We start from the raw sequence: 18,171 nt of genomic DNA, 5'->3' as shown, positions 1-18,171 counted from the left end.
CCACCCGTACACGACAACGTTGACCCAGAACCAGATTGCCGTGTGATGAGTTGCCGCCAACTTCTTGTGGCACAGGTGTCGGACGCAGGACTAGCAGACGCCTCTGCAGATCCTACAGTTTGTTTTACGAGGTGAAACGATCTAGATCAATGTGAGTCGTCACACCTGGGTGCCCAACCCGAAGAAACAGAAATACAGGGACGGCGGGTACTGTAGAGAGCACACATGCTGTCACGGTTTGGACGCGATTTCCTCATAGTGTAAAACACCCCGAGAGCTTGAGAAAAAACGGCTGAGTTGAAGCTCTTCAATTTCTTCGAAGACAACGGAACGACAACGACACGCACGGTGAATGCCTACCAGGAGGCCTCAGTTCAAGTGTCCCCTTGGCGTGTCTGAGTCCTGTCGTTTGCTGATATTCACGGACGCATCCTCCGGTATTTGTGGGTCACTGCGTCTGCGTAAAAGCCCAAAGTTTCTGAGTGTGCGTCGAGGGTGCTGCCGTTTCTCCTTGCCGTTTCCTAGCCCTTTGAAGGCTGGTTCTGCGGTGTTTCTCCTTGCGACCCGCGCTAGGTTTCTCGCGCTCGCGGGCAAATCACACGACCGGCTTTCTCTACCGATTTAAGCCGTCCATCCACGCTACGCAGAGAAAAAACATCTCTCTCCTGCCACTGCGAACGAGAGCCACTATTCCCCCCGACTCTGCGTAAACACACACACACACATCCGTCGCATGCGGCAGCCTGGATCTAACGGAAGGCGCACCAAGATCTGAGACAGAACACACTATCTCGGGCAACACTGTCTGCCAAGTTTGTTAATGAGAACTAGCAAGGAAGTCTACGAGTGCGCCAGACTGTTGTATCGTTCTGTGTGTAAGACTCAAAGATGCCTGAATCAAGAGAGAGCGTGTTGCCCTTTGATGTGTGATTGCGTGGTGGATCGTGACACGACTTCGCATTTCTCGTAAAGCACGCGGGAGAGGCAAACTACCATGGTGGTAAGATTCCTCAGGAATGGTTATTGGCAATTTCAGAGGAGCAGCGGGGAACGCTGGGCTGGCACTGCTCGATGACGTTTGCTTCCGCATCTTGTTTCAGTCTGAACGACGGACTTGACCAGATTCGCATCTGCGTAGTCGTCTTCTCTCGATTTTGATACGAATGACGACCGTAATCCACTTATTACTCCGGGAACATAATCTATATTGAGCATCCGTTTTTCGGAAGATACCGCAGTCCCTGTGGTATCCCTCGTGTTGACCGCGAGGGAAAACTGGAGATATTATCGTCCCGAGGATGCTGCAGGTGACTCGACCTATAACGTTCTAGGCGGAAGAAAGGAGGGGATCGCGTTATTTCTAGGGAAAACGACCTCCGAGCCTTCAGTACAGATTATGTTACAAACCACCGACAAGCGGTTCTACACATTTTACACACATGCCCGTCTCGATACGGCAGGACTTGACGATTCGTTTACATGCAGGACACTTCTGCGGTTGACGCTGGCTTTTCCACGACAGAGATCGCAAAAAACTGTCCAGTCAAAGTGCGGAGTGAAAACGCGCGACCTGCGAGTCGCAAAACCGGAAATGGTCGAGCCGTGAGAACGGTGGCACCGCGCTGGGCAGTCGCATGCCGGTATGTTTTCGTTCGTGCGTGCCCTTTTTCAATACCCGTTCGCAAACGCAGGCCGTGTTCCCGTCGATTTTACTCGCGTTTGCTGGGATATTCTGCGCTGCTCGTCTGCCGGCCTTCCAGAAACTCCAAATGTTTCGCTGGCTGCGGAGCCGTGCTCGTGGACGGCCTCTCCACTTTTTTCCGCCGCCTTCCGCGCGAACCTGCGAATCTCTGGAGTGTCCATACACCTGAGATGTCTTTTTTCGCTTGGCGCGTGGCTTTCCACTTCGAGCTCAAACCGGCACAACACTTGCAGATGCTTCGCTCGTCGTCAGGCCGATTTCCGTTTCCCTGCGACTTTGCGCACATCCTTCCCCGTCGCTGTGTGTCCCCAGCTCCATGTCTAGAAAACTCGTGCGACGAAAGGAGGCGAATCTCAGCGGTGCTTCCACGCGATTTGTAACCTCCGAACTGGAAAACGGTCTTCCGCCGATTTGTGCCGTTCCTCAGTTTTGGACCGACGCACCAGAAACCCGGGGGAAAGCGGCGCCGCGCGCCGAAGGATTTTCTTCTTCTGTGCTCTCTCTTGTCTCTTGGCTGAATGCGATTGTCCTTAACTCTTGTCTTTTGAAAACGAAGGCGAAGCTCGCAACATCCGCAGACGGCGCAAATCTTCGTCTTCACCGTTTCCCCAGATTCTTGCCTTTTTTGGGGTCTCCTCTAAGACGTAATTCTCTTTCTCGTTCTACACTTCCCAGAAGGCTGGCTCCGCCTCCCCCGTTTTTCGTCGTCCGGCAAGTCTCTCGCCCGCTCTCGGGTCCCGCGCGCGTCGAGTTGTGTACATTCTCGGATCTGTCAAAGAATTTTCCCCTCAGTTCTCTCGGCTTCTCTCCCTATCACCGCCACCTTCCGCTTCTTCGCCTCGGTTCCTCCAAGGACACGCTGCTCGTGTGTTCGAGTTGTGAATCACGAGGGAAGGAAATAAATCATCGACTTCTCGTGGCTTGTTTTTTTGACAGAGGAACACCGCCCGTGTCTGCTTCCCGTGTCGCGCTTCTGTAGTTCGTCTCGGTCTCTTTCCTGTGCATGGGCCATCGGGCTGTCTCCTCTCTCGCTCTTTTCCTCTGCGGAGAGTCGGGGATCCTTCTTAGCAAGAAAAGTTGAATCCTGGGACCTGCGGAGGAAAAGATCAACGCGATACCCGATAGGAGTGCAAGAAGCCGACGACTTCAGTGCGGTGAAAAACCTGCATCGACAAGGACTCAGAGTGTCCCCGAACATATCTTTTCTGAGATGTTTTCGACCCCTCAGAACCGACACGGCAGCACAAGAGCTCGCGAAGAGCGCCGCTCCCCGTTCCAGTTGTTCCCCCTCTCGTTTTTCCATCGTCCGTGGCGAGCCTCTGTGTTTTTCCCCGGGCGGTAAGCCAACGAGGGAAGCCAGCCTCGACTTCGAGTGCATGGACAGCGCCTACAGAGAGCATCCGCTTTGATTGCGGTGACCTCATTGTGTCTTCTGGAGTGAGGTGAGCGCAGAGCGCGAGAGGAGGGAAGACGAGACGAGAATGGCGAGCGAAGTGGAGAGGAGGTAGAGGTCCGTCCTGGCGGCCCTTCGAGTGTCTAGACCGCCGAAAACGAGTGGACGCCTGGCCGTGGTGCGCGCATTTCTTGTCAAAAGTAACTTTCGAAATATTTTCTTTGGAGTCGCTCGAGTCTCCTGTCGATCGACACACGAGCTTCACCTTCGTCTAGAAAACAGGTCCACTTTTTCCTTCCGTCGGCTCTCTAGAGTTCCCTTCGGTGTTGGATGTCTTTCCCTCCGCTCGGAGAGGCCTGGAGAAGACGCGTTTGCTTTTGGCGCAAATTTGTGCTGGGTCGCTTTTCAACTTTCTTTTCGCGGATGTGTGGGCTTAAGTTTCTCGTATTTGACGCCTTTGCTTCCTCGACTTTTTGCCGACCTTCTTTCTTCTTTCTCCTCTGCTTTGAGACCTCGTTTCCGTCTTGCTCTCCTGTCCTCCGCCGTTCTTTTCGCGAAGCGTGTCAAACTTTCTGCCGACGTTTCCCCTTGAACGGGGCACTCCACCTCTTTTGCGTCGGCCCAGATTCACCTCAGAGCGGAGGGCGGCAGGTCGCGTTCGAACACAGAAGAGGGTGGAAGAAACCGGTTCCACCTGAGTCTTGTGTAGTTACACGGGAGCGATGAGTTGACATGGACTGATGCAGTCTGAGGAAGGAACTCTCTCTCTTTTCTGACCTATCTGAGGAGTATACTTTTAGTCGTTCTTGCACACAGAGGCCTTTCTACGGGTCTCTCCTTTTCTATCGGCGTGCCATTCGCTCTCGGTGCGCTTCTGCGTCGGCAGCCCTCGATATTCTTTGCTTTTTCTTCCACTCTCCGCTCTCTGGCGACTCGTTTCCACTCCATTCACCGCTCTTGCCGAACGCCGAGCCTCCCGCACAGCACAGCTGCTTGCCTGGTCCCGCCGTGAACGCGCATTTCTTTTGTGTATCTCTTTCTCGTCTCTTTCCGCTCTTCGACTCCTGTTGGGGGGTGTCTTTGCCCCCCGACGGGATGAGGCTCCGCGAGCACTCTCTCCTTTTGTGCGTCGACGCCATGTCGAGAGACTCTCCTGTCGCTTCGCCGGCGCATTCGGGCGTCTTTGGTCCAAGTGCAGACGCGAAAGTCTCTGAGGTTTTCTCACTTCCGTCGCTCTCTGCAATCCCACGGGCGGCTTCTGCAAGTTCCCTGTCTCGAGAGAACTCGCTCGTTTCGTCGCGAAGGGCATCTCCGTCGGTCTCGCCTCCCGCAGGGTCTCCACTCTGGAGGCTCGTGCGTCGGTGTGGCCAAGGAGAGGGAGAGAGGGAGAACGTCGAGCGATGCAGACTCCGGGAGAGAAGAGAAGAATGCGGAGCAGCCCGGAGGGGTCCGCCAGCTTCAGCTGCCACCAGCGACTGCTCCTGCCCTTCGGCAGGGGACAGGCGCCGCGTGCAATCGAGGAGACGAAGAGCGCGAACTTTCCAGGGGAGATCGTTCTGTGGAAACCACGTTTCCACTGAGGCAGAGAGAGAAGGAGAGACAGAGGGAGAAGAAGAGACAGAGGGAGAAGAAGGGAGAGAAGAATACGACTCAAAGAGAAGAGGGAGACTAGCGAGAAGACTCGGTCGACGATTTGTCATTGCTGCTGCAGAAAGAGGACGGAAGCGAGAGGGGGAAGAGACAATCGTTTTGCGGGGGAACCAAGGGGAGTGCTGGCAGGAGGCACAGAGAACTGCAGACTCTCCCGACTGCTCATCTTCGTCCGTTTGTTGTTTCGGCGGGAGTTGTTCGACAGCCTCTCAGTGTTGCGCGTGCATGCGTCTCGCTTCTGTCTCTTGCCTGTCGCCAAGTTCTTCTTTCTCCACTTTCCATTGTTCTCTTCCAGCTGTCTCCTCCGCGTCAGCGGCATTCGTGTGTCCGAGAGAACCCCCCGGAAGTGACTCGAACTCCTCACCCTCCTGTGCCTCTTCTCGTGGTTTCTCTCCGTCTTCGCCGAAAGCAACTGTCTCTTCGTCACGACCGTCGTCGTCTTCAGCCTCGCCGTTGCGGTCTTCGTTGTCTGCGCCTTCTGGTCTGTTCCCTGTTGGAAGTGGCTGCTCTTCCGACGTCTGCGTGTCTGTTCCACTGCCTGCGTTGTTTCGCGGATGCAGAGTGCACAGCTCTGCACCGAGTTCGCGGACTGAGCAGGGGACCGCGTTGCTGACGGGGGCGCCGCCGTCTGCGAACGAGCTGGAGGCGGCGTCTGCGATGGCGAATCCGACGAATTCTTCGCGCTTTTCTCGCGTGAAAACGGTCTCCTTCGCCACGCTGAGTGAGTGTGGAAGCTCGCACATCTCGCGTCGGAGCGACTCTGCGAGCGAACCGGAGGCCGAGCGCGAGAAGCCGGGGCTCTGCTCGATGCGAGTCGCGCGGCGAGAGTCCTCGCCGGCTGCGCGGTCGCCGGGTCGCCAGAGCGAGCGGCGCGGAACCGACAGTTCGTGCACTTCGCTTCCGCAGCGGTCCGACCGCGCAGGGCGCGACCGCGTCGGCAGCCGCGGCTCCGCGGAGCAGCGGAGCAGCACATCCTCGCGACGCGTCTCCGACCACTCGCGCGCGGAGGCTGGGCTCTGGTCCGCGGGTCCGGGGGACTCGGGCGCGAGTCTGGAGCCGGACCTGGAGAGCCGCTCGGCGTTTCTGCGGCGGTGTCGCGCGCGACTGGCGGCGGCGCGCAGAAAGGTCTGTCAGGCTTTCCAGAGCCTAGCGGAGCACGACCTCGTTTTCCGGATGAAGGAAGACCTCGCCCAGATGCGCCACGAGAGCTCGCTGCGCTCTGTGTTCGCCGACGCATGTCGGGAACGCAGCGGCGTCGAGATGAGTGAACGCACGCGACTGTCCGTCGGGGGGGGGACGGGGAGGCACTTGTCTGTGGGGACGTCGACGCACAAAGAAGGCTCAACACACAAGGAGGGCAGCGAGAAGGAACGCATTCGAGACGGAGGCTCGGCGTCTCCGAGCACGCACCTAAGTCGTTCGGGGTCGGGCGATGTGATCCTCAGACGCTTCCCTCTCAAGTTTGTCGACCGCGGTCTCGAGGACTTGTTCGCGGACAACATCAACCGCTGGATGGCGACGCGTCTCCTCCTTATGGGCGTGCTGTCCCTCGTCGTCACCAGCGTCATGTGGCCACTGATGGCTTGGTCCTTCAACCTCCTCGACGCGTTCAACCACAGCGAACCGCTCGGCATTCTCTTCCACATCAACATGGCCGTCACGGTCTTCGTCGCCGTCCTGTTCATCGTCACCAAGCGGTGCAGACACCTCGCGGAACATGCGGAGTTGATCGCAGACGGAGGCACCTTCCTCGTAAGCGAGAACTGGACAACTTGCAGACAAACAGAGAGACAGACAGACAGAGAAGCAGACAGAGAGACAGAGACAGAGAGACAGAGAAACAGACAGACAAACAGAGAGACAGAGAGACAGACAGAGAGACAGAGAAACAGACAGAGCACAGGGAGACCGTGCACTGTAGGGAATGCCTTTCACAGGGAGAGAGAGGCAACTCGCGCAACGCCGGCCTCCTGCTGCGGCCCGGGGGCGGGTGGGGGAGGGAGGGAAGGGACATCGAAGTCGCCACTTTCTCTCTCGATCTGTAGAAAAATCCGTGAAGATGCACCTCTCTTTTTTGTCTCTCAGACTCGCGGAACGTCGGGCCTTCTTGACGTTTCTCTCAGTCTCTTCACCTCTCTCTATTCTGCTTGCAATCTTCCTCTCCATCTCGTTCTCTCTGTCGCGTGCGTTCGTCTATGGATTGCTGCGGTCTTCGCTTCGTGGATCTCCTCCATTGATCTCGTATCTCTCTTGCTCTCTCCAGTTCTTTTCTCTTGACCTCTCGCGTTCGGTCTCCCTGGGTCTCCAGCTTGGTCTCTCTCTTGCTCTCCTTTCAAGTTTTTAGCTGTGCGTCTGCATGCGCTGGTGGTGCCAGGTCGTCACCATTTGGGGGATATGGAATACGACGGCGTCGTACATTTTGGAGCACAGCTACGTTCAAGACGTGATTGGCTCTGCATATCCGATGCATCCCGCGGACGCGCCCATCAGTCTGGAGAAAACATCTGCGTGGTCAACGTCTCTCGAGGCCTCCAGTGCCGTCGCATATCTCTACGGCCTGCTTCTGATCGTCCAGCTGGACGTCGTGTATCCGTCCAGGTAAAATGCTTTACTTCAGACAAACCACGGCGACACTCATCACATGGCAACATCAAACACCTCTTGCTCTTTTCGTGCGTATATATATATATATACATAAATCTATATATCTGTATGTCTATCTATAAGTATATATACATATATATTTGTACAGAGGACGAGTGTGAAAACAGATACACACACATGCGTATTGTATCCGTATATTCATTCAAAATTTATACATGTGTGACCACGTGTACGCAGAGGTTTGGACGTGACGTATTCGAGAAAAAACCGCCTGCATGCAGGTCTTTGTAGAATGCAAATGCAAAAACACACACACATGCATGCACATATCGATCTGCCTATCTGCCTCTATATGTATGTGTATGCATATATATATATATTTATATATGGGCGGGCGTCGGTTCTTTCCCTCAACTTTATCTCTTTTCGTTCCCTTCTTGTTGGGCCTTGCTCGTCTTGTTCACTTTGGACGGCTTAACGATCTGCTTCTCTTTTCCTTCAGAACGCGACGCACTTGGCAGGTCCACTTGATGTTCTTCGGATTCAGCACCGCGTCGATTGTCATCCGCGGAGCCCTAAATCCGGATTTCGTCCCTGTGCCTTTCGTGTAAGCCACACAAACGCAGAGGAGGAAGTCAACTGTTGTCGGCTCGCTCAGCGTCTCCTCATGTAAATCTATTTCTTTCTGTATGGCTCCGTCAATCTCTCTCTGTCGACCTATTTCTATCAAGCGGTATCTGTCTCTCCATCTCTCTGTAGATCTCTCTATCTCTCTCTAGATCTGTGTCTCTCTCTGTATATCTACAGCTATATTTAGCTTGCTATGTAGTGTCTCTCTACATGGAAAATAGGTCGGGATCTGTATCTCTGTCCACGTACGTATCTGTCGTCGCAGTGTGGAGGTCTGCGCGTACGCGTATGCAGAAACGCGGGTGTCGCTGCCTGCGTATATATTTTGCCGCAATTTAATCAGGAAGAGTTGCTCCTCAAGAAAGAAGGGTGACGTTCATGTGCTGCGGCAAACTGGGAGGCGGGTCGTCTTCAAAGAGCTCTGACGAATATGTCACTGCTTCCGGAGATATTCCTTTGCATGCACTTCATCGTTTTCCTCTTGGCGTCTCTGTCTGTGACACCAGCGTTATTCGCGCCCTCACGTATCTCATGCTGACGGTCTTCCTTTTCATCGGCCGACACGCAACAGAACTGCAGCAAAGGCACACCTTCTACAACTGGCTGGTAGGTCTTCTTCATCTCTCTTCTTTTTCTCTTCTCCTCCTCCTTTCGTCTTCTCTCTCTTCTTCTCTCTGCTCTGTCTTCTCTCTGCTCTGTCTTCTCTCTCTTCTTCTCTCTGCTCTGTCTTCTCTCTCTTCTTCTCTCTGCTCTGTCTTCTCTCTCTTCTTCTCTCTGCTCTGTCTTCTCTCTCTTCTTCTCTCTGCTTTGTCTTCTCTCTCTTCTTCTCTCTGCTTTGTCTTCTTTCCTCTTCTTCTCTCTGCTTTGTCTTCTCTCTGCTCTGTCTTCTCTCTCTTCTTCTCTCTGCTTTGTCTTTTCTCTCTTCTTCTCTTTGCTCTATCTTCTCTCTCTTCTTCTCTCTGCTCTGTCTTCTCTCTCTTCTTCTCTCTGCCCTGTCTTCTCTCTCTTCTCTCTTCTCTCTGCTCTGTCTTCTCTGTCTTCTCCTCTCTGCTTTGTCTTCTCTCTCTTCTTCTCTCTGTTTTTTCTTCTCTCTCTTCTTCTCTGTGCTTCGTCTTTTCTCTCTTCTTCTCTCTGCTCTGTCTTCTCTCTCTTCTCTCTGCTCTGTCTTCTTTCCTCTTCTTCTCTCTGCTTTGTCTTTTCTCTCTTCCTCTCTCTGCTCTGTCTTTTCTCTCTTCTTCTCTCTGCTTTGTCTTTTCTCTCTTCTTCTCTTTGCTCTGTCTTCTCTCTCTTCTTCTCTCTGCTCTGTCTTCTCTCTCTTCTTCTCTCTGCCCTGTCTTCTCTCTCTTCTCTCTTCTCTCTGCTCTGTCTTCTCTGTCTTCTCCTCTCTGCTTTGTCTTCTCTCTCTTCTTCTCTCTGTTTTTTCTTCTCTCTCTTCTTCTCTCTGCTTTGTCTTTTCTCTCTTCTTCTCTCTTCTTTGTCTTTTCTCTCTTCTTCTCTGTGCTTTGTCTTTTCTCTCTTCTTCTCTCTGCTCTGTCTTCTCTCTCTTCTCTCTGCTCTGTCTTCTTTCCTCTTCTTCTCTCTGCTTTGTCTTTTCTCTCTTCTTCTCTCTGCTCTGTCTTTTCTCTCTTCTTCTCTCTGCTCTGTCTTTTCTCTCTTCTTCTCTGTGCTTTGTCTTTTCTCTCTTCTTCTCTCTGCTCTGTCTTTTCTCTCTTCTTCTCTGTGCTTTGTCTTTTCTCTCTTCTTCTCTCTGCTCTGTCTTCTCTCTCTTCTTCTCTCTGCTCTGTCTTCTCTCTCTTCTTCTCTCTCTCTTCTTCTCTCTGCTTTGTCTTCTCTCTGCTTAGTCTTCTCTTTTTTCTTCTCTTTGCTTTCGCGTCTTTTTCCTTTCGCCGGTTTGCATGGCGTGACCGGTTTGCCCGTTGTCTGCGGGTCTGCGTCTGCGTCGCTTCAGACGACGAGGAAGCGCATGGATCGCCTGGAGTCGGATTTGAAGCGTCAGCGAGAGAAGGTGAAGGTTTCGACGGCGGTGGAGCAGCTGGTGCACATGGTGAAGCACTGCATGGAGAGTTGTCAGACGGTGGAAAGCGAGGTCGGGTCTGAGCTGCATGTCAGCTACCGCAGCTTGTTGATTGACTGCCACCAAACGCTGAGTCGATGTCTCTCGATTCTCACCCACACTTCCGACTTGTACACGGTCCAGTTCGGGGACCTCGACTCGGACGCCCATCGCGACATCATTCAGGCGTTCTTGAACAACCACAACTCGTCCCCAGCAGACTGGACTCGTGTGACGACCGCGGCGTACACGCGGGGCGTCGAGGACGGCTGCTGGTCGGCCTCGGATGCGTCGAGCGAGGCGAAGTCTGGGGACCTCGGAACGCCGTTCGCAGGCTCCGAGGCGCTGGCCCTCGTCCGCAGAGACAGCTCACACTCCTGGGCGTCGAGCCGAGGTGCGTCCGCTTGGCCTCTCCAGGCGAACTGGACGGGAACGCTCGACGGCGTCCACGTCCACGCCTTCCTGCATGCAGTCCCCGAGGCCTGCGGCGGTGCAGCGACACCCGAGCACGACGGACTCCGCGGCGAGGGCCTGGGAGACCTGGGGCGCGCTTCCCCGCGCCGCCAGGCTGGGAGGCAGTTGACGCGCCTCGACGAAGGCCGCGAGCGGGACTCAGAGCCGGAGGACCTCACAGATGATGGCGACTCGGCGGAGCCTCCGAAGAACGCGGCGAGCGAGACGGAGGAGAAGGTCTCCGTTCCCGACAACGGCCGAAAGACCCCGACGCAGGCTCTCGGCGAGATGAAGCCTGGACTGACCTCGAAAGGTCTCCACGATACCTTGGCGCGAGTGCGTGCTTCGACGCACAGAGAAGTCGAAAGCCGAGGCCGTGAGCGACGAGGCGACTCTGCTCCTTGCTCCTCGCCGAGCCAGCGACTGACGCCTCAATCCCTCGCCGACTTCCAGGCTCGACTTCGCTACGAGGCCTTGATTAAACTCGTGAATGCTTCCCCTCGGACCCCCGAGCTGTCTTTGGTAAGTGCATGCAGCGACTTCACTCGCAGGTTTCACTCTCGCAGTTCCCGACTGAGTCCGCGTTTGCGACGGCTCTCGACGCGGGGTGACACTTGAGCTCTCTTTTGCCTTTCATGCGGGAGATTCGTTTTCTCACTTTGTCTCGACGCATACCGGTTTCCGAATTCGTGAAAATGTCGCGTCTTCTTGCCGCTCTGGTCGATTCTCTGACTCATGTCGCGCCCTCGAGAGAGTGGATTACATCAGCAGGCATTTTCGTTGATTTTTTACACAGACGCTGAGGGTCGTCGCCTTGGAGTCTTCCGCCTTCCACGAAAGGGAGGGGGTGGAGGGGCGCGGAGCTCTGCCTCGTGTTGTCTTCTTTTCTTCAGTGAATTCGCAGTGGAGGGGAAGAACGACTTCAGCAGATTTGAATTTTCAGCCATTGGCTCGCTTTTCTCGAGAGACGTGGTTGACTTTCTTTTTTCTCTCTGGCGGGTGTGCACAGACGCCGGACTGTGAAAGGAGATCCAATGGATTTCGAACTCGATCGACGAGGAAAATCGTGCTCCCCTGTGCATGCAAGGAGGGCATCAACTACAGAGGTTTTGTAGGATCTTTCTTCTCTGTAGACGTTTTCTTTTTTTAGACGTCAACTCTTCAGGGGGGTCGTGTGTCTCAAGGGCCGTCTGCGGCCGGCGAGCGTTCGCCTGTGCCAGAATCTGCATGCAACGCGGGGTCGAACGCGGTGAAGATTGCGTGGGGAACTTGCATTCTTTTCGTCTTTTTAGGGCATCCCTGTGAGCGAAGAAGCCGCGCGCGACTGGAACTTCGACTGTCTTCGTCACGCGCAGCTGTCGCCCACACCTCTCGTCGACGTCGGATATGCGTTGCTTCACCGAACGAGCGAAGATATGAGGCTTCCGCCAGACGTAGTGCTGAGGTTCCTGACGGCAGTCGAGATCCAGTACAACCACGTGCCGTACCACAACTGCATTCACGGCTTAATGGTACGAGGAGTCAGGGTGCGACTGTTCCAGTTGGAGTTTGAAATCCTCGAGTTCGCAAGTCTCGTCTTCGGGAGAAGCCCTCCCATCCGAGTCTGGGTCTTCGTGTGACGCAGTCGTGGTGCACAGCCGATGATGATGCCCGTATCGGGTGTCTCCATCTTTCTTTCTCAGCGGTTCTGTCTTCGGCGCCGTTTTTCAGTCTTTTTCAGTCTCTTGTCGACGCGTATTCCCCGTCTCTCGATCTCATGTTTTGTCGCGCCTTTGATTCCTCCGCGTGCCGCTCTCTCTTTCTCTCTCTCTCTCCATCACCACTCTTCCATGTCTTTTCTGTGTCTGCGCCGCTGTTGACGCCTCGCGTGGTGTCTCTGAAGCGCTCCCGTTCCATCTCTTCGAACCTCTGTGCTTCAGTCCGTTCCAATCTCCTGCCTGTCCATCTTCCTTAGTCTTTTTTGGTCGCATTCTGCCTCTGCTTCATCTCTCCTAAGGGGGGCCTCATTCCGTGCTTTCAGTCGAGATTTACGCGCGTCTCTTGCTCTCGTTCTTTCTGAGGTTCTGCTTCTGCAGAACTTCCAAGAATCAGATTCTTTCTCCTCTGTCTCCACATGTCGAGTGAGGTGCATTTTCTTCCCTGTGCAGTGCGTTTCTGAGGTCACCCTCTGCCCCGTTGCCCTGCGTATCTGCAGCGCATTCGTCCGGACCGAACTTTTGAAACACCGTTTTTGCTTCGTTTCTCACTCTTCAGGTGGCACAAAAGATGGTCGCTCTGACTGAAGTCCTCGAGTTGAGTCAGTCGATCGGCAGCCGGGATCGGGCCTTGGTCGTCGTCGCTGGTCTCTGCCACGATATCGGCCATCCTGGGAGGAACAACGCTCTTTTCATCAACGCCCTAGACCCCGTAGCTGTCCTCTACAACGACAAGAGCGTTCTCGAAAACTACCACTCCTGCCTGACGTTCAAAACTCTCGAACTCCCCGACTGCGACATCTTCTTCTCCCTCAGAACCAAAGTCCGTCTCCCCAACGCGAAACAGGCACACACCGACAGAGGCGCGAAACCCAATTGCTTCAGAAGTCGATACATATATATATATATATATATATACGCATGTATATGGTCTCTTTCATTTTTTCTGTGTAGTCAATGTATTCAGTTTACAAATCTATCTACCTATCGATATATATATATATATATACAAAACTGAATGTGTGTGTATAGGTACACATGTGGTTATATACTTTCATTTACTCCTGTGCCTTCAATATATATATATATATATGTATATATATATGTAGATATATGTATATATATATATATATAGGTATATGTTTATGTATATGATGTGGATGCGTGCATGGTTGAGCATGTCTACGGAGGTTTCGGTCTGTGTGGTTGTGCATTTAACTACATGCAGATGTGATCTCTTGGTTGGGTTGTTTTTGTTTTTCTTGTGCTGGGGTGGCGTAAAGCATAAGAATGAGCCGATTTGTTGATCGGAATTGCGGGTGTGTGGGGTCTCGATACGAACGGCTTTCCGGAGGTTGCCTTCGTTGACATGTTTTTTTAGCATCCCACCGAGACGCGCTTGCGTTCCTGTCGACGTCCACTTATTAGACGTTTCGCTTCCTGGGTCCTGCGTTGCTCCTGCGCCTGCCCTCAAATGTTTTTTTCTGTTACTCGGCGATTCTCAGGACTACCACATGGTGCGCTCGCTGATCATCGATTTAATTCTCGCCACCGACATGAAGAATCACTTCGAAACTGTCTCTCGATTCCGTGTAAGTTTTTCTTCTGGCGGGTCGCAGCCTTCCGGCGTCCTCACTTTTTGTGCATGCAACGCAGGAACCTGGACTTCCGGCCTTGGGTCAACCTTCCTGTTCCAACATAGAGAGATCTTCATACAAGCCGCGATTCTCTGTCCCCTTATGCATACATATCTACATAACCATATATATATATATATATATGCATGTGTGTGCTACGCGTATCTCTCTGTCTCTGGATCTCCCTGTGTATACCGACCTGGAGAGTCACATGTACATGTGGGCGTAGACATGTGCACCGAGCCTTTTTTCCTCTGGTGCATATGTATATATATATATATATATGTATATGCATATATATATATATATATATATGTATATGCACAAATGTGTATATGTATGTGTTTATGGACATGCATGCCCGTGCGTTTCGCCGTTTAGGATTGGAGAGGGCCTGGGTGGATGTTCGGTGCTGGAAAGGCTCTTGCAACTGGTTGTTGTGTGTAGGTCCGGAGAAACGCGCTGGACTTCGACTTGAGCAGCGAAGAAGACTTTTGGTTTGCTGTAAAGATCATCATGAAATGCGCCGACCTCTCGCACTGCAGCGTTCCGTGGTCGCAGCACTTTCAGTGGTGTCAGCGACTTTCTGTGGAGTTCTACGATCAGGTATGCAGCTTCCCCGGGTCCTCCGAAAAAAAGACTTGTGCCTGCCTCACTGTGTAAAGAGCGCTCTTATGTCTCTCTTCAGATTCTTCGTACTTGTGTACATCAATTCTCCCCTTACACACATACTTATATACATGCGTGCATGCACATATGACTATCTTTACGTTTTTGCGTGTGCATACTTGTGTGCATGTGTGAATGTACATGTACATGTATCTCTGCATATATATATTTATATATAGATGCATTCATTCGTACGCGTACCTGCGTATCTGTTAGTGTGTCTCAATCAAATCGTACAAAAACGTAGCGATAGATACACACACATATATACATATATATATATATATATATATGTATATACACTGGTATGGGTGCATGAATCCTATTTCTTTATCCTGGTGGGGTGTAGATTGTCAGTGCATCTCCACGTTTTTCTTTTTTTCTCTCGATTTTTTCTGTGGTCATGGGCTGCTTTCCTTGACGCTCGAGTTGGACGTGCGCATGCGTTGGAGAAGGGATGTAGACATCGCGTCTTCTTCTTGGCTGCTTGCACTGGCGAAACTTTTTTTCTTCAGGGGGACGAGGAAGTCGCGCGACATCTGCCGATGTCTCCCCTGTGTGACCGCGAAAAGCACAGCGAAGTTGCCAAGTCTCAGCTAGGCTTCATGAGCTTCGTTGCTGTTCCTCTGTTTGAAGAGTTGATGGCGATCGACGGCACTGGAAACATCGAGTGAGAGTCTTCTGAGTCGAATGCACATATCAGTCCATCCACGTGACTTGGAACGTTCGATGCTCTCAAAGGTGTACACTCGAAAATCCTACCGTTCCATGTCTCTATCGATCTGGGTTTCAACAAATGCAGGCAGGTCTGTCTCCTTACCTCTGTATCATTCTAGATCCATCTGTGTCTCTCCATGTTTTTGCCTATATTTGCCTCTTTCGATATCGATCAATGCACCTCCATCGGTTGATGCAGGCGTTTCTGCATTCTTGAATCTCAGTTTCTGTTTTTTGTGTCTGTGCAACTCCACCTGTCATCCTGCGTATTACCTCTCTGTGAATCCATGTGAAACTCGTCTTTTCACATTCACGATAGAGGTCGACGCCTTTTCTGTGTTTTCGGACTCTTGCTGCGTGGACAAGGACGTTCCAGTTCCTCCTGGAGACGCGTCGCTGCTGCATGTGTACGCGTCTCTCCCCCTTTGGTGCATTTGTCTCTGCAGAAAGTACTGCATATCGGTGATGAAGACGAACGCTTCTCACTGGGAGGCGTTGTCTTCGGCTGCAGTGCCGGTGCCTCTGCTGGGCGAGGCTCCCTCACCCGATGTCGCTCCTCCACTTCTGCACTTGATCGATGGATCTGGCGCAGCTGCAGTGCATCCTGGAAGCAAAGCCGCAGAAATCGCAAACAGATATGCTTCGTCAACTGTCACCACTCTCGACTTAACTTGTCTCGTGTACAGAACGCAGTTAAATCGAGCGCGAAGAAGCAGCCAACAAAGTGGAAGAAGAGTATCTGAAGGCACATCCGCCTAGAGCGGCGCTTCTCTCCTCAGCAGACCTCAAACGATCCATCGATCTATCGATCTATCTATATATGTATATGTGCATATGTATATGCATATGGAGTGATCAAAGGGCATATCGAACGGTCTATGTCCGTTGTTACATACACATATCTGTGGATGTCTATTTTTATACATGTATATATATATATATATGCATGCAGATATAGGTTGATGTGTATGGATACGAGTAAGTCCGTCTCTGTATTTATATGTATATCTATATATGTATGTATTCACAGAGCAGAAGCGGATTTGATAACGTGGTGTGTACTGGAGAGATTCTCTTGCGTTTGCGGATGCGGAGAGAACGTCGCGGGGGAAGGGAGGGCGTGACGAGAGAAGAACGCGGCGGCGACTCTTCTCTGCATGCAAACGTACTCTGCATTCCAGCTGTTTGATGCAGACGTCAAACCCCCGTGTGTCAAGTACGCGTGCCTCCCCCACACTTGCTGAATATGAAAGCGTTTCAAAGGAACCACTGAGGACAGACGCGCGTTGAGAGATGCCTGCAGGTGCATGCGGACTCGGGGAGGAAATCAGGTCTGAGGTCGAAGGCGGTTGATGTGAAGGAGTAGAGCAGCGCAAGTCGGTTTTTCAAAGCCGCGCCTCCTTTTTCGAGGCGCGAGAACCCCGCGGTCTTGCCTTCGAGTGGCTGCATGCGAAGGAGGGAATGCCTGCTGTCGAAGCAGGCTGCATTAGGTAGAAGGACGCGAGGCAAAAAAGAAGAGGGAGCAAGGAGAAAGAGAGAAGAACGAAAGGGGAGACAGAGAGGAAGAAGAGGAGAGAGCAAAGGAAGGACGAGGGGAGACAGAGAGGAAGAAGAAAGAGAGAGCGAAGAGGAAGAAGAGGAGAAGGAAGAAGAGAAGGAAGAAGAGAAGGGAGAAGAGAAGGAAGAAGAGAAGGAAAGAGAAGTAAGGGCCGAGAGAAAAGGAAAGGGTGTTCATCGCACAGGACTGGCGAGGAGGGTGACGTCGATGGCGGCTCGTGGGGACTTTGTGTCTGCTCTGCAGAAGAGAAAAGTTGCGAGAGAAAGAGTGATGTCGGCCTTCTCCTGTGCCAGGCAGCAACCGGTTGCTGTCCATGTCTCCAGGAACGCATTTACGATTTTGCGTCAGATGGCGAACTGCATTTCTCGATTCGTAGACTTTGCACAGGTTCCTGGAGAAACAGACAGGGGCAAAGGAGGGATGGAGAGAAACAGAGAAGGGAGCGAAGCGGGAAAGAGGAAGAAGAGCATTTTTGCCCACGAGGTGGACCGAAAGAGGAGAGAGACAGAGCTGGATTCGCGCCTCCATTTTCGAACTGTTTCCTGACTTTTTTGGAACTTATGAAAACAAGGGAATATGGTAGTTCTGCAATCGTCCGCTCGCATGTGAAACAGGAAGTTTCCAAAAGTACAGTGTGTGGGGAATGTGCCATTCGCGCTGTGTAAATATGTGGCGGTCTCAGCTGGAACGCAACATTTTTCCAGTGGCGTTTTCTGGATGTTTGTGCGCTCCAGCGTCGTCCCAGTTTCCTTTTCTTTCGAGTGCTCGTCCAAAAAGCGATTCCAAGCCCCACCGTAGTTTCGGTTCCTATCGAACTTTGATGAGACGCCCGCGAAGTGCGTGAACGACTTCGACTGTCTGCGCAGTCTTTTCGTTTCGCTTCGAACCTGCATGCCTTCATGAGGCCTCTGTCCTTGATCGCGACTCAGACTACGCGCTCGAGTGCGACAACGGACCCCCCATCTCTGAGAGCCGCCACACAGACAGACAGATAGACAGACAGACATGGCAGCAGAACGACTTGCGCCGTCGAGCGTTTCGGAGTTGAGTTTTCTTCTTTCTGGAAACACAAAAAGGTGTACGCCTCGTGAACACAGAGAACTCCGTGGTTGCAATCTCGCGCTCAGAGTTTGGCTCTCCTGGCCAACGCACAAACTTTCCGTAGTCTCTGTGTTCTCAAAAGAAGAAATGTTGGCTCCGACAGGGCAGGAGAAGGCCGCTTCTGTAGTGCTCAGAGAGAGAGAGTCAGCGCCGCTCTTCGGCTCGCGACGGATCATGAAAACAAGACGGAATTCGTTGTGCGAGGTCTTCTCAGGGATCCACGCTAGCTGCCACTCTGGGTGTTCTCCAGAATCAAGTCTAAGCAGAGACGTTATGAATTTGACTTCAGGCATAGGACATCTGAGTGAGG

At 52.6% G+C, this 18,171-nt stretch overlaps 1 protein-coding gene across 1 annotated transcript; it reads left to right on the top strand.

Annotated features, from left to right (window-relative positions):
- The first annotated feature begins 1,772 nt into the window (after positions 1-1,772).
- Positions 1,773-17,615, top strand: TGME49_202540 (3'5'-cyclic nucleotide phosphodiesterase domain-containing protein). The gene is made up of 11 exons (XM_002367498.2): positions 1,773-6,497; positions 7,120-7,343; positions 7,852-7,956; positions 8,486-8,585; positions 9,928-11,007; positions 11,778-11,996; positions 12,739-13,002; positions 13,685-13,771; positions 14,264-14,422; positions 15,001-15,155; positions 15,649-17,615. The coding sequence occupies exons 1-11, from the start codon at positions 4,191-4,193 to the stop codon at positions 15,959-15,961; spliced, it is 5,013 nt and encodes a 1,670-aa protein (XP_002367539.1). The 5' UTR covers positions 1,773-4,190; the 3' UTR covers positions 15,962-17,615.
- The last annotated feature ends 556 nt before the right edge of the window (positions 17,616-18,171 follow it).

Source organism: Toxoplasma gondii, chromosome VIIa, assembly GCF_000006565.2.
Source record: "Toxoplasma gondii ME49 chromosome VIIa, whole genome shotgun sequence".
Taxonomy (NCBI): domain Eukaryota; phylum Apicomplexa; class Conoidasida; order Eucoccidiorida; family Sarcocystidae; genus Toxoplasma; species Toxoplasma gondii.
This window is presented reverse-complemented; position numbering and strand designations above follow the sequence as displayed.

Bases quoted from the DNA above. Each gene is read 5' to 3' on its own strand.
- TGME49_202540 (XM_002367498.2), top strand. From the start codon at position 4,191: ATGAGGCTCCGCGAGCACTCTCTCCTTTTGTGCGTCGACGCCATGTCG. The intron at 13,003-13,684 runs GTCCGTCTCCCC...GGCGATTCTCAG, and splicing joins TCTTCTCCCTCAGAACCAAA to GACTACCACATGGTGCGCTC. The intron at 14,423-15,000 runs GTATGCAGCTTC...TTTTTTCTTCAG, and splicing joins CTGTGGAGTTCTACGATCAG to GGGGACGAGGAAGTCGCGCG.